General features: G+C 38.8%; 1 protein-coding gene and 1 long non-coding RNA gene across 3 annotated transcripts; one reads left to right on the forward strand and one right to left on the reverse strand.

Annotated features, from left to right (window-relative positions):
• Nucleotides 1-3,273: 3,273 nt before the first annotated feature.
• Nucleotides 3,274-24,171, reverse strand: C2H18orf63 (chromosome 2 C18orf63 homolog). 2 transcript variants are annotated; one of them, XM_038128334.1, is made up of 15 exons: nucleotides 22,671-23,057; nucleotides 21,794-21,963; nucleotides 21,045-21,123; nucleotides 19,575-19,631; nucleotides 18,126-18,237; nucleotides 17,527-17,568; nucleotides 16,490-16,566; nucleotides 14,964-15,073; nucleotides 14,223-14,319; nucleotides 14,040-14,125; nucleotides 13,286-13,469; nucleotides 10,758-11,819; nucleotides 9,655-9,771; nucleotides 7,965-8,055; nucleotides 3,274-5,149 (listed from the first exon to the last, which is right to left on the reverse strand). In XM_038128334.1, the coding sequence occupies exons 1-14, from the start codon at nucleotides 22,689-22,691 to the stop codon at nucleotides 7,996-7,998; spliced, it is 2,274 nt and encodes a 757-aa protein (XP_037984262.1). In that variant the 5' UTR covers nucleotides 22,692-23,057; the 3' UTR covers nucleotides 3,274-5,149; nucleotides 7,965-7,995. The 2 variants fall into 2 exon arrangements, with proteins under 2 accessions (XP_037984262.1, XP_037984261.1); XM_038128333.1 differs by lacking the exons at nucleotides 13,286-13,469; nucleotides 14,040-14,125; nucleotides 22,671-23,057 and adding an exon at nucleotides 24,037-24,171.
• On the forward strand, nucleotides 14,938-24,023 carry LOC119697502. Its single transcript, XR_005255856.1, has 4 exons — nucleotides 14,938-15,916; nucleotides 21,385-21,485; nucleotides 22,848-22,898; nucleotides 23,576-24,023. It is a non-coding gene; the product is annotated as an uncharacterized LOC119697502 (long non-coding RNA).
• Nucleotides 24,172-24,926: the final 755 nt, after the last annotated feature.

The raw sequence follows: 24,926 nt of genomic DNA on the forward strand, positions 1-24,926 counted from the left end.
TCACGTGCTTTGAAATATCCCAGAGATGTGAAGCTTCAGTTGCAATAAAAATATTTCTGCTGCATAATGTAATAAAAAAGGCGACAAAAAAATTAAATAGGTACCTTTCTTTTTTGGATGTGTGTATATAGGGGTTTCTTGCTTGCACTTCCCAGGAGAATAACCCTTCTTATTTTTATTCTGGAAAACACTTTGGCACTGAGCAGTTTTAGCTGATTTCATAAAATCATAGAATGTTTTGGAAGGTGCCACAAAGATCATTCCAACCCCCTCTTCCATAGGCAGGGACACCTTCCAACCTGGCCTTGGTTGGACAAACCTGCTCAGGGCCCCTTCCAACCTGGCCTTGGTTGGACAAACCTGCTCAGGGCCCCTTCCAACCTGGCCTTGAACACTTCCAAGGATGGGGCACCACAGCTTCTCTGGGCAATCTGCTCCAGTGCCTCACCATGCTCACAGTGACATCTCCTAACATCTGATCTAAACCTGCCTCGCTCAGTTTAATGCTGTTACTGTGTGTCCTATCACTCTGTGCCCTTGTAAACAGCCCCTCTCCCTCTCTCTTCTACCCTTTGGCTGGAAGGCTGCTGTGAGGAAGCCTCAGAGCCTTCCCTCCTCCAGCCTGAATAACCACAGCTCCCTCAGCCTGTCCCCATAGCAGAGGTGCTCCAGTGCTCTGATCACCCGCGGGGCCCTACTCTGGACCTGCTTCCAAAGGTCCACTTGCTTCTTGTGTGGGTAGGCCCAGAGCTGGCTGCTGCACTCCAGGTGGGGTCTCATGAGAGCAGAGTAGAGGGGGAAAATCCCCTCCCTCAACCTGCTGTTCACCATCCCCTGGTACTCACTGGCTGCACTGAGACAGGTGGCCAACCGCTTTGCAAGACAAATGTTCCCTCTTGCCAAAATCTGTGCTGTGATACTATGCATAATTAAGGGAAATGCATTTTATTGGATCACGGAAGCTGAGAAGCACGCAACAACATGCTCTGTGTTTATTTATGTTAAAGTTCAGCTTTGGATCACCCAGCCAGGTGACCACTTCCAACTTCCAGGCATCTGCAGTGCCCAGACCGGTGATGGAACAGGTAGGTCCTGGCACACAGAGAAGAGTCAAAGTTTTACCTTCACTACTGAGCTGGCATCACCCCACATTTCATGCCATAACCATACCGCAAGCTGCAGCTACCGGCACACGTCTCTTACTGTTGATTTATTTAGATAGCAGCTGATGGTTTAATAGTATTTAATCAAGCTCAGTACAGCTAAGCTTTGGCAGCCACTCTTGTCATTGCAAATCAAACTTTGTATTGTGGACGGGGAAATCAGGGAAACAAGATGAAAATTATCCCTCTTGCACCACCCCCCTGTACTTGGCAACAGGGAACTTCCCAATGCTGCTGCCCAATCTGAACTGTCTGCACTAGAATATCATTTTCCACATGACACACACTCAGCATATTTTTTAAACATCTCTAATGAAGCACAGCCATATGTATGTATGTGCATGTTCACACATGTGCTCTAATACATACAGATATGTGTGTGCATGTTTATATACAAATATACACACATATTTAGCTGTTAACATCATGGAACAGAAGTGTCCCTCTGAAAGTGATTATTTAATCCCAGATAAAGGGCTTTCTACAAGAAGATCAGACATTAGCCTTCAATACTTTTGAACTTCTCCCGCTGGAACAAGCTTAAATCCCTTTTACGTATTGGGTTAAATAAGAAATTTGTTGTCACTGTTTGGAGCAATAAAAAATGGTTGTAAGAAGCTATGTATGTTCCTGGTGGATCTGTAAGCTCTTTGAAAACAGTTCTCACATATTTTCCAGCAAAGTTGGACTGCCTTGTTCCACATTCTAACACTACCCTGGGGGGGATAAGATGTACAGCTTTTGCATAGCGTTCTGCACCGATCCAAGGGAAAACAGACTTGCTCATCCTGGCTGCAAATTTTTAAGTGCGAGGTTGAGCTGCTGCTCTGGGCTGTGCATGGGTCAGCAGAATCACACGGATTTGCCAAGAGACAGAAGAATACTGTATGGTTTTCAGGGCTGGGATAAGATGTTTTCCTGAACTAGTTCAGGAGATGCCACAATTCTTCAGTTCCTGGTTCTCCATGAAGGTAGGATGAGCATGTTGGTGCGACAGAACATGCAGCCCAAAGTTCTTATAGTGTTGTATCTGCTAAGTAACTTTGTGATACAGTGACATAGTACTTCCAGAGATCTTAATCTGACTATTTTTAAACCATCTGGTTTGAACCATAGCTGGTATGAAGCTGGCACCAAAGGAACAAAACAGCAAGCTTCCCTGCAGTTATAAACACCTATAAGATAATCTGTAAACTTTTAAATTGAGATTTGACAGAGGGCTTGAGTGCATGCCAATTTATAGTACATAAAAATTCCCTCTGGCTTACATCTGCGAAGATGAGGGAGGATAAGAACAGTGTCAGCTTAGGAGGAAATACGTGAGGAAAGATCATGCTCTGGAAATGCATATTTACTAAATATTGAGAACTCATCATGAATACTTCATCTGAACAAATATTTGCTGAATCCCCTAATACAGAGGACAAAGAATTCTTTGGCAAATGTAAATCTGAATTGACTTAGATATAGAATCAGATGATTTGAGAACTGATGGCTAAGCTATAAAGCACTACAAAACCCATCAGATATCAGTGGACAAGTGATAATTTTTGCCAGCTGACTTCCCAGCTTCTCAGACCTGGGAATTGTTTTAACCTTTTACATTTTCACTTGTTTCTATATACATTTATATTATTTGGGACCTGTGGAGTAGTCTGTTTCCTTAGTCTTGAGAAGCCAAGCCTGCAGATATCACACATGGAAGATCCATGTGATCCTGAATGTCACGGGTTCCTGTGCTTTGACGGGTTCTGGCTCCTGCCAGAAGTGAGGGTGTTCTTCCCAGTTAGTGAGAACTGATTGAAAACAGAAACTGAGGTGTGCTCTTACAACCCCTCCACACAAACAGTAAAGAGTAAGGCAGCAGCAAAGGTCCCTCCAGCATCACCAGATCCTCCCAAGGCACTCACAGCACTAATCCCTCCTTCCCACTAGAGGCATTTCCACTGCCACCACTCCTGCACCCAGCACTGACTGTCAACACCTTCCCCTGAATTTACAAGGAGCGGGTGGGTGGGGTGGAGTAACAGGGTTCTTCCCCACAGTTTAGACCAGGAAGTAGCTGGCAATTCAGCACAGATGAGTAACTCAACAGTTTATTTAAGTGGAACACATTGGAGCTGAGGTAAATAATTTTTTCTGTATTTTCAGTTTTATAACAGATAACACAAAATGATGTAAACATTTGAAAACGCAAAAATAGTGCAAAATTACTTCTGAGATAATGCAAGACAAATGTTGGCAACCAGCAGCATTTGAAAAGCAACAATAGGAAACAGATCAGGCAAAGCACTAATTTATGTAGCATGGCAGAAATGCAAATGATCTACAGGCTTTTCCCTGTGAGACAGGAGAAAGATCAGTTACGTACAGTCAAACCTATGAAAGGTAACTAAACTACAGCATTTGAAAAGTAGCCTTGTATACCAGCTTCCAGACAAAATGTAAATATAATTTGATTTCTTGCTGAGCATATTGCACTAACTTCTTTTATTATTTGTCTTGGCTTGTTTTGTTTTGTTTTGGTTTTTTTTGTGTGTAATGTATGAGAAAATGACAAGTTGTGGAAGAGCTCACTTCCTCTTAAACACTGGCACCGTGAAATTAGAGCTATGTTGACAGTCACCATTCAAGAAAAAAACAAAACAAAACAAAAATTGTGGTAGTAGTAGGACAAAATCCAACTTGGAAAAATGAAGTGAAGAGAAATACAGCTATAGCAACATAAATCTAAAAAAAAAAGTTTCATGAAGGGCATAAAGTCTCATTGTATCAAGCCCTTTAGAAAAAAAAAAGATTTGCAAATATATGTCCAAAACAAGTGTTAAACTACAGGTCTATAAGATTTGAGTTTAGGAGCTAGTGTGACATTTGATTCTTATTTTCCAGGTAACACAGTAATACTGATTTCAAAGCAGTGATTATGAAGCAACAATCTTATATATGTGTATATATTTGTATCTGCACATTGAAAGAGGTCACTGAAGTCACACTTACAGCAATAAAATTACTCAAAAGGCAGCTACAGGATCTCTATGAACTCCCTAAGAATGGGGTTGTAATTAAACTTTAAAACAAATCTTTTACAGAGCAGCTTCATATCTGAAAAGTCACCAAGAAATACAACAAAAATTAATGAAGCTTGAGTCAAATCCAGCCTTTAAATTACTCCCTTAGGAATAAAATTGTTTATTTTTCAATCATTTGACTTGACAAGGAAAACTTATTTGGGAATGTTGTACTGATGAATCAAACTGGCCCAGACACTGTAACCAAGAATTTAATATTTTAACTTTAAAAACCTAACTAGAAACAACAATATAATTTGGAAGAATGATTAACTGTGTAAGCAAGTAGCAGGACATACAAAATGTGATTTAAAAACCAACCAGTTTAGTTAAATTTTCAAATGCATTAGAGGCTTATTAACCTGAACTCCCTGAAGAAGTTGATGATACATGGATTCACTTGACTGCATTTAACCCTCAAATTTTCTTCCAGGAACAGCTACCAATGACAAACAGCAAGATACACAAAGTTCAGAGATTCTCAAGTATGCTACTGACCTCTTGGGAACCTGAATGGAGGAAAACATAGAAAAAGTTTACATCATAGAAGAAAACAAAAGACAACAAAGAACTCTATGGCAAACATGAAGGAAAAAACATATTGCTGTATTCCCACATCTGTATTTGCATTCTGTTTACAAAGTTTGGGTTCAGGGCATTCAAATTAAATGTCTGCATTTTTATACAGAACAAGAAAGAATTGTCTCTGTCATAAATATGTGGTATTATGCACATATATGTGCACATATATGCACATAGGATGTTTATCCTTTCTCTTAGATCTTGGTTTTTTAAATTTAAAGCTCTCAAATATCACAGTCAGTTGCGGTGTTGGAAGAAGGAACTTCTGTTGCAGAAGTCTGTTCACACCTTCTGAACCTTTGGCTGAGGTCAGGCAGCTAAACCACATTCTTAGCTCTACAAGAAAGTAAGAGATGGAATCTTAAGATACCATTCTTTAGAATTTATAAATGGTCAGCCACGCAATAAATTAAGTCCTAACCTGAATCAATCCCCTAGAAATGGAAAATGGACAGGATAAGAGAAAAAATATTACAATAGCAACTCTTTTTTGGGTACTTAGGTACCAACAACTAACTGATGTACACAGTCTAAACATTATTTCTGCTGCTAGATTTAAATTAAGATATTTTCCCCCATCATAACAAAAATTGCTTTTTCATTGAAAGACTGAACATTTTCAGAATCTTTTTTTAATGAAATAAAATATTTTCACTACATAGGAAAGATAGTATTTTAGCTTACTATTTCACACAAAGAAAGCATTTGAAAGATAGCTTTGTGGAAGTTTCTGTAAAATAGCCTTTAAATTATAAGATAAATTCCTAAATGTTGGCTTGAGGGATGCACCTTTTAGAAGAAACAGTCCAATATATCTCAGCCCAAAACTTCTGAGGATTTTTTTAATATAATTCCAATTGTGTGTACCTCCTACCTTCCTCTTCACACAATACCCTTACAGTAACAGCAGCAACTAGTTTCAGGTGAAATCCTACTATTATTATTGTCTGTGATGAATTTTTATCTTCTCATTTGGTAAATGAGATTTGGCAACTGAAATCAAAGGTCAGTAGTATCTCACTGCAACACAGGAGCAGAACAACAGGAAGAGTTTTGCAGATCAGTGGAAAAAGCTTGGAAGCTTCAGAGTTGACATTTTTACTATGTCTGTTCTTCCCCCAACAATTGCAATGCTGCAAAAGCTTATTTTAAAACATCATTCTGTAGTAGTATGTGCTGTCCTTTGGAAGCTCAGATCAGTTTCTGATTTGCCATAGAAAACAAATTTCCTTTTCACAGTAGTTTGTGACCTTGACAATGATAGGGTGACTTTTATTAATAAAAAACTAAGCATGGAAACTGTTAGTATTAGAATCAAATGTTCAGCTTTTTAAAATGTTAAATACTTCTCTCACATTGCTTTAATAACACACTTCAACAAAACAAAGAAAAAAAGGATTATGCTGTGATTTCCTGGACAAGTCAAGAGGCCGTGCAACTTGGCACATAAGTCATAAAAACTAACCTTTTTTGCAAGATAATTGTAAAATACGGGGGGTTTTGTCATGAATTATAGAACAAAGTCCTTCCTGCTGACTGAATTCCAGTGTAAGGACTTCTCACACATAAATCTTGCTACACAGTAAATTGGAAAACTCACAAGTAATTCCCAAGTGTTCAAATGAAAACATGCATTCTGAATGTATGTGGAGTAATACATAATAAAGGAATTTAGAGACCAGTTTTTCAGAATCAAAACTGTAGGCAAGAGTCCAACAGCAGAAGTTGTTTTAGCTCTAGTTTTCTTTTTAAATCATCAACACCAATGAAGACCCCATACCAGTGGGATTCTTGGAAATCATATTTTAAACACTGTATGGAAAACACTGTTTTCTCTCAGGGGTTTAAGTGTTGTCTACCATGATCAGCTTGATACTGTGGCATTTAACTCATAAATAAGAAAAAAAACCTGAGTTAAAAAAAAGTAAAGTTCTGACCATTCACAGAGACACCACTTCTGCTCATCAGTCCTCAGTGAAAGTCACAGACTTTGGACCTGTGGATATCTGTGCTGACCACTCGAACAGAACACCTCTGAAGAAGGACCATGCCTGAACTGCCTGGCTTGAGGCAGGAGAGATTAAATGCTAAACTCAGGGATGGAATATGCTGAATACCAAAGTGTGAAGGCCAGAGATGGAAAGCTTTCATCCATACCAGAGACTTTCTTTAGGAAAAGCAGACAACTGATAAATTTGTTCACTGGAGGAAATATATCCCAATAAGGAAAGGAAGGACATGAAATGCATCTCTGAGACAAAATGCATATTTGGCTACTTGTTATCACTTCCATTGAAGCTAAAAGCCAGGTTAGTAGATGCACAGTTTGTATTTTGCATCTTTATTGCTCCGTCTTTCTATTTGTTTTGTATAATATACATTTTTCGTGCTGTTCTGTCTGTGTGATTGTCTTGCTTACATCAGTATTTTAATCTGAATAAATATACTTCTATTTATCTCTGAAACAGTTAACTGTATAGGCTGCTCTTTCCTGCACATTTTTCTACTGATAACTTGTGATAGGCAATCAGTCCTTAAACCTGGTGAGCTTCTTAGACTATGTCCTAATGTTGTATTCTTGATATCAAAGGAACATTCAAAGGACAAGGTTGTTTTATCCTGCAAGACTATTACTGACAACCACCCACAATGTGGGCTGAAATACCTTGTCACAAAACTAAATTTATTCAGTTTTTATGACAGACAATTTAGTCCTGTGATTAGATCTCGGCAACACAAGAGCATTTAGCCACATTTCTTGTAATGATATCAAATAATATACACAGCTCCACTTTAATGGTTTTTGGTTTTAACTTCAGCTCAGATTCAAGGGAAACTTTGAAGCCCAAAAACCAGGCTTATTTTAGTATGAGAGAAAAATAAGCCATTCAAGGTACAAATTTATGTGAAACTCTTAAGTTCTAGGAAGTACAAAATGCCTTTTTGACAAAAAAGCACAATTTGCTAGTGTCCTCTGCAATTTAGTTACCTCAGTTACCTCATCAGTTTGCTCTAGAAGCCATTTCTATAGTAAAGTGATTCTTTTGTAGACAGCTGATACCACCATCATGATCCAAAAGCACAGGAACTATTACAGACATGTGATATTATTTTAATAAAAGAAAATATTTTAAATTTCTAATAAACATACCCAGAGTTTTCTTTCAATGCTCCAGAACACCTTAAGTAGAAGTTTTACTTCTTTTGGCTCTCTTTAACTTTGAACAACCTTCTTCTTTCTGCTTACAAAAACAAGACAAACAGAAAAGGGCAAAAACCAAAAAAGCAAATGAAGCAGCAATACGAATCTAAAAGTTCAACTAAAAAAGTTGTTTCTGAGTGAAATGCTTACTTGAATAAGAATTAATTAATAAAAGTTTCTGTTTTCCATATAAATAATTTAAAGTATGTTTATAAGTAAAGTGGCTAAATAATTAGGACCCCAGCTACTTTGAAAATACCCGTTACATGCTGGTAACCATGACTTTCAAAACCAGCTGTCATTTCTGAAGATCAGTGATTTTGTGATTATTTCTGATCACAAAGGCATATTCTTCAGAGATGTGTTAAGCAGTGCTAAACATATTGCAGTTAGCAATTAGCACCATCATATTTTAATCTGGGGACAGGAGGAATCAGCCTAATGAGCATCAGAGAGTCCATCCTGATGCCAATTAACAGACAAGTCTCTTTCCTATTCCTGACACACCAATGAAACTTCCTGAGAGCTGTGCATCCACCTCTCTTGAGTTCAGCAGTGGCAGAACTGCAGTGGCAGCATGGCGAGAACTTGCTGTGTCCTGACACTTCCCAAAAGTGACTTGCAGGGCTCAGGCAGGTACCTGTGCTACTCCCAGCCTGGCAGAGAGTGAGGAATGCATGGGGCACTTGTGACTCATAACTAGGACAGGGCAGTGCCCCTTCCCTTTCCCATTCCAACAGTGCTGCCAGGCCAGCTACAAGCTCTCCATGCTCACAAGCCCTGCTGTATCTGAGTCATTCCCAGTGGCAGGCAAAGGACTTCATTAATTCGTATTGTGGTGGAAGTCTCCCCTCAACACCCGGACCCCTGGAGTTGTTATTCCTATAAACAGCTATTTTTAGTTGTTGGTTTTCTTCTCTTTGTGAGAGTGACTCTACTGCTGTAGCACTGCAGTGCTGGGCCTGTAACCACAGACTCGGCTGTGGCCCTGCGGAAGGGCCTTTCCCAGCTGCAGTTGGATGGGGCCAGCTCAGAGCAGCTGGGCTGGCGCTTCCCACACAGACTCCTCTCTTGCCTGCAGCAGCTCGAGCTCTGGGGTATGAGTCTGTTCCTGCAGAGGGCCCCTGGGGTTGCTGCACTGGCCTTTTCTGATCTGCATGGAGAGCACAGACTGTGTTCCTTTAATTACAGTTGAAACCTCCAGAATTGCCTTGTACTTGGCTTTAAAAGCACAACAAAACATAAAGTCATTTCTATAGAATGTTGCTAAATTCAAGTCCTTGAGATGGAATCTCACAGAGCCACTGGGAATGCCCAGAGTTATATTGGGCAGGATCGGACTTTTCTGTAGAACTAGAAAATCTGCTTCAGAAACAGTAACATCATTAAACATTTCAGTAGCATCTTTTGTGGGAGACAAACACTTAAAATTAACTCTTCAAGTGACAGCATCATACCCAATGGTTACTGTTACCTTTATCCTGCTTAAGGTTAATTTTATCCAGAGAGGTCAGTAAGATTTCTTAGCCTGCTCATTTTAATTGGAACATACAAAAAAAAATTAAATATACTTTTTGTCCCTTAATTCACATCCTTCTGGACTGGCTTAAGCCATGTATGGGTGTGTGGCAGGGTTTACCTGTCTTCTTCTGGCACAACTTTTCTTTACAGATGCTTCCATGTTGCTCTCCTTGACTGGCAAAGTCGGTTTTGAGGTCAGTGTTTCACATGTCAGATACTTGTTCCCTGTAATTGTCTTAAAGTACAGAAGTTTATACCTTCATTAGAAAAACACCCCACAAGACGTTGAACAAGATCTCTAACTTTTAAAATTACCTGCTTTTTCACAAAGTGTCCTCATCACACAAAGCTAACTCACCAAATTACATTGTATAGATGAAAAATGTGATAAGCCAAAGATATTTCATCCATGCACCCAATATATGGAATATCATCCTCATAAAAATTGCACTGAAATCAGCTACACTATTTACTTAATTGAAATGCAGGGAGAAGCACAGAAAAATTAGGTAGTAAAGTATTTCTAGTTGTCACCTAATAATAACTTTTACTCAAAATAGAGCTAACTTCAAAGATAGATCACCTTGCTTTAGGTCCCATTCAGTCAAGTTCTGAGAATACGGACAGCTAACAAACCCAAAAACCTCCCTCTGCAACTCATTCCAGAAGTTGACTAGCTGTTCTCACACTGAGAATTTTTTCCTCATGTCCAGCGGGATTTTTTTCCTGTTGGAACTTGTGCTTTTTGTGAAACTGTAATTAAACTTGTATTTGCAAAACTTCCATGTTTGTCTAACAGCACAATGCCTTACACACAACTGCTGTCAGCACTACACAATTGATGAGGTTTGAGATTCCTTCCAGGAGGAAGGAATTATCCCATTAATATGGTTTTATGTGGAGAGAGGCTGAACACCAAAATAATGTCACCATGTTAACCTCACACAGACCTGGATAAACTGTCTAAAACAAAGGAAAGCTAATTACCTCACCATAAAAGTCTCAAATTAAAGAAGTGTTTATTTCTCAAAACACAATAAATCATCTTCCCTTTCAGGAAAAAAAAAAAAGCAGCAGTGTCTGAAAACATTAAGTTATATAGTAGAATTTTAGAAAACTATATTGAGAATGATGGTAGAACATGATGAAAGTCATGCTCTTTATTGCTTAATGTTGTTTTTGCATTTGTGAGAAGCAGTGAGAATGAGCCCCGTTCTTTACCTGTTCAAAGTTAGGTTTGGAATGATGACTGGTTGTCTCAGCAGTACAGTCCTTAGAGTGGCATGTTGCTTTGTTTTCTTCACTTTTGGCCATGCACACTGTATCTTTGAAGACAGATTCATGAATATTTAACCCAGCTTCTTTATTTGATCTCTTTGTTTGTTGCAGTGACAAACTGGAATTTGTCATTTCACTGTCTAATTTACAAATCTGCAAATGCACTTCCGTTGACTGGTGTTGTTTCTCAAGAAATTGAGTAGTATTTTGACTTGTAAACTTTTTCCCCCTTCTTGAACTGGAAGACTCATGTGTATTCAGACATGGACTGGTGTTTGATTTCTGAAGCACTGGCCCAACATTCTTAGGGAAGAACAGAGAATTTGCCTTTTTGTGACTGACTTCACTTGGACTCCCACCTGAAGCTGAGTTTTCAGAAAAATCAGAGCTAGCATTTTGTCCACTAGATTGGGTTTTCCATCGGAATATGGGTGCACCACATTTTGTGTGTGTCTTCATGCTCTTTACCTGAAGCACACTGCTGTCAGTAGGAGTTTTGACTGGCATATTTTGAATGTGTTTGAAAACCTGAGTTATGCTGGATTTGTGCACAGACAGCCTAGGAGATGAATCACCCACACTTTTTATTGGTGAATGCCTTTCAGCATTTTCCCTTTTCTTCCTATCTGTTTGATTTGTGATCTTTCCATTCATTTGCATTAACTTTCCTTTGAAAATTGGTATAATTTTGCCAACTTTTGTGAGCGTGGATTCAAAGGCTGTTCCTAAAGATTTTGCAGCTGGTAACTCTGCTACGCCTGGTGGTATTTGCTTATTGCTCACTGATTTCTCTGTTGCTTCAATGCTAACCCCTCCTGGACGCTTACTGCTACTCGATAAACTGTGTGTTCCTGGCTCTTTGATCAAACGCTCCATCCAGTGGCTGTTTTCCGTACTGCACGATGAAGGAATTCCAAGCAAACCAGGTTTTCTTGGAGGAGCCTGCGTTAGAGATACTACACAAACCATCTCGCCGTCCGATTTCGCATGCTTAGGTTTTATTTCCTGCAACACATCAAGAGCTGCTAAATTGAATAAACTGCATTTAACGATCTGATAGTGCCACCTAATGCACTGCTACATGGTATCAACCTAACACACATCACAATATACAAGAATACAATTTTGTGGTTTGGATTAGAATGACTATATTTTAAAACAATATTTAGTTGTCATTATAATTTTTTTTTATCCTTCTCGAGTTCTTTGTTTACAAATTATGCTAGAATATCGTATTTCTCAGAAGGAAAGACTTAGATTACAGTAATTATCTTGGTTTAGTGCTTTCCAGCTGGATAATGTCTACCCCTTTGGAAGGATTCTGCAGAGGATTTGACTGACAGGGCTCCTTATCTCTTAAGACTTCTAAGAGCATCTGTATTCTGAGCAAAAGACAGTTTGGATGTCTATAAAAACTGCAGATGACACAGAGGACCCATTCTAGCTTTGATCACTGGAGAGACATAAACAGAAACTGCTTTCTGAAAGAGGATTATAGTATTTTAGAACCTCTGCAACTTCTGACACTATTTGTTCAGAATTAATTACTTCATTTCTTCTTTAACACACTACTACCAAAGAAATTTGAGCCTCAGCCTTCATCACAACCTCAAATGATAGGAGTTTTGATTACTTGCCTCCTTTCCATCCCAAACATGGAGTAAATCTTACAGCTTGAGTGTTTTAAAATGCTTATGTCCACACAGTCCTCTTTTTATTTTTAAATGAATTGTAATACTACTACTGCTGCTAGTAATAATAATAATAATAATAATAATAATAATAATAATAATAATAATAATAATAATAATAATAATAATAGAATCATTAATGGTTTAGGTTGGAAGGGACCTGACAGATCATCTAGTTCCAGCCCCACTGCCATGGGCATAGACAACTTTGACCAGACCAGGTTGCTCAAAGCCCCATCCAGCCTGGCCTCGAACACTTCCAGAGATAGAGAATCTACATCTTTGGGCAATCTGTTCCAGTGCCTCACCATGCTCACCGCAAAAATTTCTTCCTAATATCTAATCTAAATCTACCCTCTGTCAGTTTAAAGCCATTCCTCCTTGTCCTGTCATTACATGTCCTTGTAACAGTAACAATAGTAATAATGTTACTGTTATTATTGTTTTTAATTCTGTTGTTTTTATTATTATGGTAGAGATTTGAGAAATTTCTGGATACCCAAATGTAAAAAAAGATCTACAGAATTGCAAATACTGATAGCAACTAATTAACACCAAGTCCATTTTTTATGTATGGACATACATTTTATGTATGTTAATAACAACTTTACAATGGCAAATATTGTAGCTTTTACTCGCATGATAATTAGAAGTCGCAGGATTGATAGTTTGTTGTGAAAAGCACAGTTATATGCTCCTACTGTGCTCTGAATATGATAAAGATTACTTCATACAATGAAAAAGTATGTGCCATTATTATGTTTATAAAAAATGCCTTACATGCACTGAAGCCCTGGAGAGTTCCTTTGTAGCATAAAGTGCTTTACTTGTCATCTTTACTGGAAATCCACACAGCTGGGTAAAGTTGCTCTTCATGTCAGAAAGAAAAGAGTTCACTACACTTTCTGCATCTGTTCGGGGGAAATACTGCACTGGCTGACTTCGGATGCAACTTAAAGGGTACCTGAGTAAGTGTTCAGGGATACATAACAAGTTTCTTTACATTTCTACAATTATTAATCATCTTTGTTGAGAAGAAAACATGACTTTGTCTAAATGGTTTTTTAAATGGTGAGAAAAGCACTTAATTCCTTATTGGCCTGAAGTTTATAAAGTTACAGGACTTCAGCACAATTATACCACACTAACCAATAACAGCAAAGACTGCTCAATATAACTTACCCTTAGTCTAGCGCTTCTGGGCAGGAAAATTCTCTTTAAAAGCAATTTTTTTTGGTCACATTTTTACACAATTTGACTTTCTTTTACACCACGTCCTTTTACATCACATTTAAGGTGGCATTATCACAATTATGGAAGCTGTGAAGCAAATTGTTCTATTTGACTTCCTATTATTCAATACCGGGATAGAGACTAGACTAAACATTTTGTTTCAATTTGTCTGGTAAAACACCTCTCTACTGACTACTATGAAATTATGAAAGAAGGAAATGTGGCACACTCAAAAATGAAAAGCAGAGCTTTGCTAGAAGTGGAGGAGAGGAAACATAACAAATATATTCTGAAAGGATACGTGAAGAACCTTTCCCCTATTGGTTTGAAGTAAACACTCAAGTAAATTTTTGTCTCTTCAAGATCCTCAGGAAGAATATATCCATACTTAGATAAACCAAATAAAAACAGGTATTACAAGGACAAACTCAGTAGGCCAACTAAAAATGGAGGGGAAAATGAAAGAAGCGTGTGTGTTTCTTACCAGACTCTTCCAGTGCATCTGAAAATCCTTATATGAACGGAAAGGGGATTCTGGAGGAATTATGTGGCTGATGTTTATGATCTGACCCATTTTCATGCTGTGCACAAGCAAAGAAGGGATGCTTAGAAAGGGTGTCATAAAATCCAGTTTAAAATATACTGGCCTTTTGGGGAAAAAAAATTCTTATTTTTGGCATTCAAAGTACTTAGAGATTATTTTTATGTTTTGAGGACTAATACCTTTAGCTCATAAGTTTATGACATAACAATAGCAATATTTCCTGAAGTATGGTAAAGAATAAAGTGATGACATCAAGTGAGATTTCTCTTCAACAGTCGCTAGCAGTGAATGCAGAACAAAAGCAAATATCATCATTACTTCTCTTTCATCTAATGATGAAAAATCTTAGGTAAAAGTGGAGGTAGTCCATGGCAAAGGTGGAAATCCTTTTTCTTTAAATTGACTTTCTGCTAAAATTGTATTTCAGAAAAACTGATGGTCTTGCTTATAAAAGCAGCACAAAGATTAGTAAAATTAAAATAGCATTTAATTGCGTAATTATGATTTGTTGATTAATTTTTCTTATTTTTCTAAACAATGAGATAATAAAAACAACAAATTCCTGAATTTAAAACAGACTGTAAAACAGAAGTGTTCTTATCACTAGCATCAAATTCACAATTGGTAGGGCAAACATTCCAAGAAATGTTTATTTCTGCTGAAATGTGAACAGATTCCTACCTTGGCAAAACATAGCACCAGTTACTTAATATGGAATGTTGCTGAATAACTGTATTTTCACTGCTGTCAAACAGTTTTACAGTGTTTGCTGAAATATCAAAATCTCCTAGCTTAAAACAGAAAAGAAAGTTTATTTGTAAATAATTCTACAGCACTACAAATTTAAAATTTTCAAAAATAATTGAATATCACAATACACTGAAACTTGATATATTATTATTCATCAGCTCTCACAGACTGGTTATTTCAGATTGATTATTCCCATCATCAAATTGCACGCTATCTTCTGTTAAAGCCTGCACTTCCACAAGCCATGCAAGTACAAGGCTTAAAGTTTATTGAAAACAGAGAGATTTAAACTTTATTCAAAATGGTTTAATAAGAGTATAGAAGGAATTTCTCAAACTGAGAGCAGTCTCACTTCAATGCAAGTTTTTAAAAAGTTCAAATCAGATACCTATGCTTGACATTCTAGTAACTGAGTGTGTCACTTTGCCTAAACATGTGCAAGTGTCCAAGGAACAGAATTAATGGGACATGCAGTTTCATCCTCTGAGAAGTCAAAAAACACCACACTTTTTCCCAATGTCAGAATTTGGCTGTACGGAACAATCAAAGACAGAGATTTCATAAACATTTTATCTTTCCATAATCTATGAGGGTTTTCATTTATTCACTGAGAAGAAAATCTGGCCATTTCTGTTTTAGAAAACTATTGAAAGGATCAAACTGGTAATAAAGCCATATCATGACCTTTTCCATCATTGGTCTATATAATTTAGGAACTGGCTTCTTATAGATAGCTTTAATATTTATGCTGTCTCAAGCAGGTCTCAGAAGAAATCCTATTCTTCTATTTCAAGAAAGAAGAGCATGGATCAGAAATATTTATTTTAGAAGAAACCAGCAAGCCTGACAAATACGCCCTGCGTGTATGGATATACTCAACACAGGTGAGTATGGATATACTCACCACAGGCATGGCTGTCAAAAAGGATAACAAGTTTTCAATCTCAACCGTGACTTCTTAAACAATGTATAAATTAAATTTAGAAGCAGCGTAGTCCTGGCTGCTCCAATATTTTGGAAGCTGCATAGAAATTAAGTAGATTCCATAGTAACCATATAAAGGGACCTTGAACATAGTGCTGACAATTCACCTGTAGTTGCTCTGTTGTTATTCAAAACTGTCTGTGTACTACAGTGTGACTGAAAGCTTTCTGGAAAACACTGCTAGGAGGAAATCTAGAGTCACAAAGACACTTCACTGCTATATTCTGTTAGCATTTTTGAAAGCTCTCTTAGCCTGGAATCTCAGTTTTACAAGGCTTGCTAGAATGCACAGATACAACAGAGATGTTATGCTTTATAAACTGTGCAGATAGTCAATGAATACGGTTAATGTCTCAATGCAATCAGAAATAAGCACTCCTATCCCCATCACACTAACTGGAAGTCACCTAACAGAAAAGGAGATTAAGATTAATAAAACAAACACAGTCATAGAAACTATAACTGGCTTATACCTTGGGGGGTGGCAGCCGAATTGAGCAAGGCTCCACACTGATGCAAAGCTGTCTCTCTGACACATTGAGGTCTATAACTAAGTTGAAAAAAAAAAAGCACAATGCCCTGTTTTGAATTACAGCTCATCTCTTAGGCAGAAAGCTAACCCAAATATTTATTTAAGGTAATTGTTAGTCAAAATGCTGTGTTTGAAAATCAAAAGGCTAGACTTTGTCAGCACAGAAATTGAATTAGGTGCATTTTAACTGTGAAAAATAAAAATAATAATGAATTAGTGTCATACAGTAACTAAAGGCTGGCTGTGCAACTGTGTGCTCATATGTGTGATCCTCATATCCTTGACAAACAAACACCCATTTTCAAAGCAAATGTAGTTCATATAACCATTTGCTGCACTGAGTCATTCAGCCCAGGAGCTGAGTATTTTCCATCCAGGAGCTGTCAATAGGAAAGACTAAATGAGCAAGCCAAGCATTTATGGACACACCTCCAGAACTTTCACTCAGTTCTGAGTTCTTCAAAACATATCTCTGCTACAAACTTAGGCTCCAACATCACCAAATGTAATCTTTAACTTTTACAGTGGAATAAAAGTACTACTTTTTAATTTTTGCAATAGCTAACCAGCATGCTTTATGACTTCATTTTTGTGAACAGCAAACAGTACATACTGAACAGTCTCCAGAGCTCATTTTCCTATCTTGGAAAATGGAACTTTCACATCACTTGCAAGACTCATAATTTAAAGCAAGTGCATTTAATTGCAAAAATTATAACTTCAAAATGGCAAATTTCAGTCTAAGGCTGTAGATTAATAGTATAAAAATTATCTTTGTGAGCAATTTTTCAAAGGCTCAGTTGAGCTGACAACAATTACAGACAGAACATCACCTGCCACCAATTGTATTTTGACAGAAGTCATTTCAGAATGAAAACCAAAGACTCTGTGCTGGTAATACCAAGATTGTGGCCGTATTAAAGTGCTTAACTTTACCTTGCTCTCTCAACTTTACCATTAACAGAATACTGTACTTACCAACAGCATTTTGCCTTCCTGAATGAGACAAAAAGTCTTTCCCTTAATAAATAGAATAGACAGACATTATTTTCTAAAACATATGTCTTTATGTGAAAAAAAAAGGAGAAATCACACAGTTTTGTTTGTGTCTATCACAAATGCTGAAAGTCTGTTCCCTTTAAGGAGATAAAATCCCCTATATCAATTAACTTTTCACTGATTCATTAACATCTGCAAGAAATAGAGATATGTAAAGGTTTATTAGTGGGCAGCAATCTATACATCACTTTTTCCTCCTAACCCTCTGCTTCCAACAATATTTGGTTTCATCTGGTACGCTTGCACTCAGTTGACATAATTATTTATCTATTACCATGATAAGGAAGAAGATGAAAAGGTGAATGGAATGTCCATTCAGAATATTAACTTGAATCATTGAACTTGGATAACAAAACAATAAAAGATCAAATAAAGAAAAAAAAGTAATAGGATAAAGGAATGAAACAATTTATTATAATGAATGAAATAATTATGGCATTTAAAATGATGGAAAATAAATGCTACAATAAAGAACTGAAAACTAAATGCTTGATCCCCGACCCAAGCAAGTCAAATACCTTGCACCAAGAGATGACCAGCCTTGTTCCATCTGGGTGCAAGCCTGGCTGTAAGTGTGTAGGAGAGACAGGTTTGGAGAAGGGCTGGGGTAACTGTTTGTGGTGCTTCCAGCTAATAACAACAGTGACAAAAAGAAACATACATTTTTAATAATTTAACAGATTTTTTTAAAGGCCTCAGTCAAAACTTAAGCAAATGCACTGTTACTTCATCTTGGAGCCAAATCCTAGTAGGTGCCACACATATTTAGCTTTCATCTACTTTGCTTCAAGAGGAAGGTAGCACAGTATTTGATGTAGGCATTTGGATTTCACGTGCCATTAATGTGAGGTGCACAACAGCTCCTAGAATGCTTTCACAGGGCTGATAATAGACTTGGGGAAAAGATTAATTGGACCCTCTGGAGTACTTTACTAGATATGCAACTCCCTCCAGGCAATAGGCACAATATCCAAAGCTGACATTATTTCTGCTGTCAGAATCAAGACCAGGATATTTTCTGGCAATCACAGTAGATAAATGCAGCTTTGCTCACCCAGCAGCTCTACTTCCCTGCCTGTCCTGAAGAGCTTCCTCTCGACCATCAGCATTAGTCAAGAAACTAACTACAGCAGGCTAAAAAGAGTTAAGTAATACACCCCCAGAGAGATGTTTCTAATGAATCCTGCAAGGAACTGCTTGGTGTTGGGAAACTTAACAATGACAGATCACCTACACACATCAACATAAAGCAGTTCTGTAAGGTAAGCATATTTGAACAGCGTATGTCTTACTAATGTGCATATGCATTTGCCCTTCTTGGAACAAATGAAGATACACCCAGCTGGCTGTGTGAATGAATTATGAGAACTACTGGCTTTGGTTACTATCACTCTTCTGACTCACCAATTTTAGTGCACCCACACATACATTCATAAACCCCATAGATGTTGCATACCAGAAGATTGTAAATCATATGCATAATGGTCTAAAAATATACCAGCTGTTAAGCTCAGGGGTTCCATTTCTTATCTATGCTTTTGTTTTGTTTCCCCTGAGACTGTCCTGTGCAGGCTGGGTAAACCCAAAGGTGAACGGGGAGACAGTACAGCTGCCTGAACATTCCCACTGGATGAAGGGCATGACACCAGCAGGAGAGCTGGAGGTCTGTGGCCCAAGGTTGTCTTGAAGTCAGTCCCCAATGCCTCTGAGCAGGAGCAGGATGCCACTGCAGCAGAGAAATCTAGAGGTATTGCTCACAAACTTCTAAAAGACATTGAGTCTGACAAAGTATATTTACCATGCCCCAATTCACAGGATACATTTTGTCTATGGGGCAGACTTAGTAGCCCTGAAACTAGGCTTCTGTGGTGCAAAATGCAGGGCCTAGGAAAAATACTCATCTCTGGCAACAGCAACTACAGACAAGTGTTACAGCCTAGAGAACTGTGTCATAATTCAGCACTTACAGTCGCTCCGTGTCTCTCTACATAGGCTTGACATATTCCTGATTCGTAAAATGGTATCTAAAAGTAACAATAAAAAAAATACATCAAGGGTTTGGTAGTAAGCGTAAATTAGATTCTGGTACAAGAGTGACTTTGCCTTTGAAAATCATGCAAGGGAATAGTTAAGCAAACACTTTATCCTGTGTTTTAAAGGAGAAAACTAAAATAAGCTCAGGCATTTGTCATCATGTAATCTCATTTCTAGCTAAAGATACATTCACAAGCAAGACAAGTGAGCCAAAGACTGCCCAAAACAAAGCTGCAGAACTCTGCACCTGCTTCTTTTGGTGTGGATTGGGTAGTACCTTGCCAATTGAGTCCATTTCATTCCACAGATTGATTTGCCATCTGAAAAGGCCATTTCATCAAAAAAATAAAGGACTTAAATTGTTGTACGCCACTAATGAACAAAGAAAGAAGTCTGCTTTTAATGAAATATTTTTACTTATCCTTGATCCTCAAACAAAACACTTCTTAGAGAAACATAACATGTATGTGTGACAAATACAGTCGACCCCTAGCCATACTTTGGTTCAGACTGACCAAGAAGCAACAAGCCTCACATCCTTGGGATGAACTTGCAAGCTGGAAAGTCCCTGGCTCATCTACAGCCAGGGGACTTGAAAAATATTTCAAAAGGCATTTTCGAAACCCAAAAGTACAAGATAACCAAAGTACAGAAAGCGTTATCAGCACTAAATCAAAGATACCTGTCTTGCCTATTGATTAGGAGCCAATTACTTCACCCTTTAAAATCAGGATGGGCTCAATCTGAGCACTCCCTGAATGCCGGACTGTATGACAGCTGGTCTGCATGGCAGGTGACTCTGTTTGAGCAGGGACTCCTCTCAAGTTTAGAGATTCCCTACTGGAAATTAAGAAAACCTTCCTTACAAAAGCTCAAGAGACCCCTTACCTGTGATCTGCAGTAAGTGACTGAAAGCATGCTGAATTCATGCTATGAAGAATTATTAATCCATGCAGCTACTCAGATACTATAAACACTGTAGGGATAATTCCATTAGGCATGAATTGTTGACCAAGTCTGAGACAATGATTGGATACAGCCACACCTAGGCTCCAAAAAGGAATTCCAAAAAGGGATCCACTCTGAATGAACTTCATGTCTCCACAGGAGGGCCCTCTTCACCCTTTGCACCTCTGGTCTCTCTCTGAGTCATTCTAACTCAGTTTTCCTTTCCATGGTTCTTCCATGTGCAATTATTAAGGTAAAACTTGGCATTAAACTTCCTGAACCTTGTCAAAGCACTGTTAAAACTTTGCTAAATTCCATCAGATCAATCAAACTCCGTCAAATTATTATTTTACCTCAATAAAACATAGTGCTGCTTCTCTCTTTTGAGTGAGGTGCACTCTGCTCACCTGCAGCAGTCTGTAACTACAGATACTTATTTACACAGTGATACTGACCGCCATCACAACCGAAACTTGATTCAGTGTCCCCATAACAGGTGCAGAAAGGATCTCTTGATAAAGGAATAGTAATTGTCTATGAAAAAAATGAGAAATAAATTAAAATGTTATTTTCTCAGCTTAAATTTATTTTCCTTATCTTTTGCAAGCACAATATGTTCCACTTCTAATCAGTTTCCATTGGCTCAGTACAATAAATTGGATTAGTCCAAGTTACTTGCTCTAGATGAAACACAATGGTCTAAGACAAAGATTACAGGCCTTTGGCACACAAATGGAGCTCTCCAGAAGTGTTCCTTTTGGCAGAATTTCTCACTTCTCCCCTTTTCTTTTAAAGGGAAAAACATAATGCTTAGTGAATGCTAAGGAGCCTACATCTGCTTTCCAAAGAGTCTTTCCACTTATTCTCAACCTACATGAAGCATCCCAGCTTTGCAGGTAAACAGAGATTAATTTTAACCATTTATTAATTTGAAGTATGTGGATTCATTAGTTTTAGCCTATGAAATTTAAAACATTATAGAAATTTTAGTTTTGCTCCCCAATAGCAAGCAAGTCCTCTGCCCAAGGAAGCAAAAAAAAAAAAAAAAAAAAAGGTATTTTAAACAATTTAAACAATTTTGTACTACTTGCCACTGATAAGAATTTTGCTGATTTTATTATAGTTAATTCTAGTACGGCTAATAAAATATTTGAATAACAACCACTAGCAGCTTCTGGAAACAACAGCCCTCAAAACTCTTTACCTGCAAGTCTTTATCTGTGTACTCCTTGCCTCAGTTTCTGGTATCTGAGAACTCAGTGTTACTGTAGCAGCACAGAGTTTTTGCAGTTCAGGCAGACAGACAAAGAAGAGAGACTGGGGTCTGGTGCTATTCATGGTATGTTGTTGATTGCCCCAAAGCAGCACCTGGGTCTTAAAAGAAAAACAAATAATTCATTTTAGTAAGGCAGGTATTTGTTTACAGAACTTTATATGTTATTAGGTAAATGAATAATCAATTATATTTTGATTAAGAATATAGAGAAAATATAACACGATTTGGTCAGCTAAAACAGCTGAATATCCTTTTTGTATTTATAATGCATTATACTTGAAAAATTATTTGCAAGAGCCAAAATATTCAGATTAAAGCCAAGGACAAAAGAATACAGAGTACATGTATGATCCTTTCTATATTAGCTGAGCACATGCAATGGAACTCTGTCATTTTTGGAACTTCCTAAAAACCACTGAAAAGAACCCAAAGAACCAGAATTTCAGACTAAGAATATGATTCTTTGATGCAGTACTAACAAATTACATGTGATTGGGAACAACATGAATTCATATTACCCATCTTGTTGAGTGCCTGTGATGTGCTCCTTTACCCTGCAGCACAGGCCAGGCTCAGTGTAATGAGGTAGAATATTCATGACAAAATAAATCAACATTTCATTACTTGAAGAAAAATACACCTTTTAACTGTATCACCTTTTTCAATCAAAGTATTTCAAAGATAGACAGGTACTTAGAAAGCCGGGAACAAACACTGCACACCAGAAAAAGCTGGTTTTTATATTAAAAGGTTTAATATTTCTTCCTTCTCCAAACCCTAAAAAAATTTTAGGAAATGGTCTCACCGGCACAGTGAGGACAGCCATAAATACTTTGATCCCAAATTTTATGAACTCACAACGTATTCATCTGAAAAGCAATTTTGTAAATTCTGATAAAGCAATTATGAACTGGAAGCATATTTTGAGGAACAATGTCAAAGATAACTTTGCTGTTCTGATTTTACTTTGCTTTCTTTACAGTGTAACACTTTAAACAGATTAACCTCCATCATATCCAAGAAAAATCACTAGGTGAGTGTTTTATAACTGCCATTTAAAAGAAAATAATGCTTTCTTATTTCTTACCCCTAAAGGAAAACACATTCCAATGTTTTTCAGCAGTCATGAAAAGCAGGGTTTCTTTTTTTAAATGCCAGCCAAGATTATCACTTCATCAGAGAATTCCAAAAGCTATAGCTCAAAGGAAAGCTCAATTTTAAACAAATGAGAAAAAAAATCTCCTTCTTTTGCAACCATGGAAAAGACAGCCTGAGTCCGAGGCTTTCATAATGTTTATTGGGGGTTTTTGTGGCAGAGATGTTGTAAAACACATGCTGCAATGCTCCAGTGCCCTGCTTGCTGTTTGAGGATGACTCCCCTGTGGGAACAACTTGCTGTATTAAGCCTAAGTTAAATCTTCTCAGACATCTTAAAAGCTAATGGGACAGAGGGCTTGCAAAAGACTTCTCCCTTCAGGGGAGAGGATAAAGAGAAAGGCAGGAGTTAACACAGAACTGCTAGTTAAGAAAGTGCTACTGGTTATAAATCATGGGAAATGAACACAACCTCTGTTCAGGAGGACTTGACGTGTGTGGGAGAAATCGGACCTTTACGTGCCAATAATCACAGCACTTGAAACCTGAGCTCCTGCTAAGCTGAAGGGAACATCAGTCAGGGAATGGCTATCCCTGTCTTTTCTGTCTGAACAGGCAACTAAATCCCAGAGCTCGGCAGCACAGCAATTTCCAGTAATAACCTGGAGTCGGAATGAAGAACCTCCTTATCAAAGCTGGGAACAACACCAATCTGAGGGGGAGTCGCTACTCTTACTGTCTGAAAAGTTGAGGCGGGATCTATCTGAAGGTGGTGGTGGCATTCCATGAAGTACAAACCTGTCCTGCACTCAGGCTCAGGGTGCAGAAGTTAAGCACCAGCTCCCAGGAAGGATGACAGGTCACACTGGGCAAGTTTTATGCTGAAAAAAAAAAAAAACAAACAAACCCACAAATCCAGGCTATAATCACGCCTGAGTGTGTCCATGGGGCTAATTGCTGCTGAGGCACCCAATTTGCGTATGGATATGACATGGGGATGTGGAGACCCGTACTGGCCTGAAACACAGACAAAGCCATCGCACACATCTGAGACCAGAGCAAAGGAAACATTTTACCTCAGCCAAAACTGCAGGGAAACAGGATACTGGATTGGTGACAGAGCCTCCCGAGAGAAGGGGAAAGCACGGCTCCCTGTGCCCTCAGCCCAGCTGGCAGCAAAGCAGGGCGGTGCCACAGGGAAGTCTCTCTCCCGGCCCTGCGGAGGAGCTCTCCTAAGGCGGGGCGAGGGACTCTTGCGGCAGCCGGGAGCTTCTGGGGAGCTGTGCGGCAGCCCCTGCGGCACGGGCGCTCCCGCCGGGATCGCCTCACGGGCTGCGCGGGAAAAGCGGCAGCCGCGCGCCTCCCGCCTTCGGCACTGCCGCCTGCCGGGATCGGCGAGGGTGTGCGACTTCCCGGGCAGCCCTGCCTGCTGGGACGCCGGGATGGGAGGGCAGGGTGCTCGGGCGGTCACAGCGCCGGCCAGAGCGCCGGCAGAGCCGCGTTGTGTGCGGGTGTAACTCAGCCAGCGCCCGGCGCTACGCGTGCCCATGGCAAAGGCGCTTTAGCCGGGCACAGGCAGCTCTTCGCCGAGCTGGGGCGCCAGCCGGCTTTACCTCAGCGGAACCAGGATAATTCAGCTTAGATGGAAAAAAAAGCTTAGGGGAAAAAATCTTTACTGCGAGGGTGCTGACGCACTGGAACAGGCTGTCCGGGGAGCCTGAATCACAGAATCAGATTGTTAGGGTTGGAAGGGACCTCTGGAGATCATCTAGTACAGCGCCCCTGCCAAGGCAGGGTCACCTGGAGCAGGCTTCACAGGATCACGTACAGGTCGGTTTTGAGTGTCTCCAGAAAGGGAGACTCCACGACCTCCCTGGGCGGCCCCGACCGGCCCATCTGTGCCACTCTCAATGTAAACGTCTTCACATTAAGGTGAAGACCTTTAAAAACTTTTGTTTTTTAGTTT

Source organism: Motacilla alba, chromosome 2 (assembly GCF_015832195.1).
Source record: "Motacilla alba alba isolate MOTALB_02 chromosome 2, Motacilla_alba_V1.0_pri, whole genome shotgun sequence".
NCBI classification, from domain to species: domain Eukaryota; kingdom Metazoa; phylum Chordata; class Aves; order Passeriformes; family Motacillidae; genus Motacilla; species Motacilla alba.

Excerpts from the sequence above, each read along its gene's own strand:
- C2H18orf63 (XM_038128334.1), bottom strand. The coding sequence starts at position 22,691 with ATGGCTGTCCTCACTGTGCCG. Across the intron at positions 21,124-21,793 it reads ACACAGATAAAGACTTGCAG|ACAATTACTATTCCTTTATC; the intron begins GTAAAGAGTTTT and ends TTTTTTTCATAG. Across the intron at positions 9,772-10,757 it reads CCAAACCTAACTTTGAACAG|ACAATTACAGGGAACAAGTA; the intron begins GTAAAGAACGGG and ends CTGTACTTTAAG.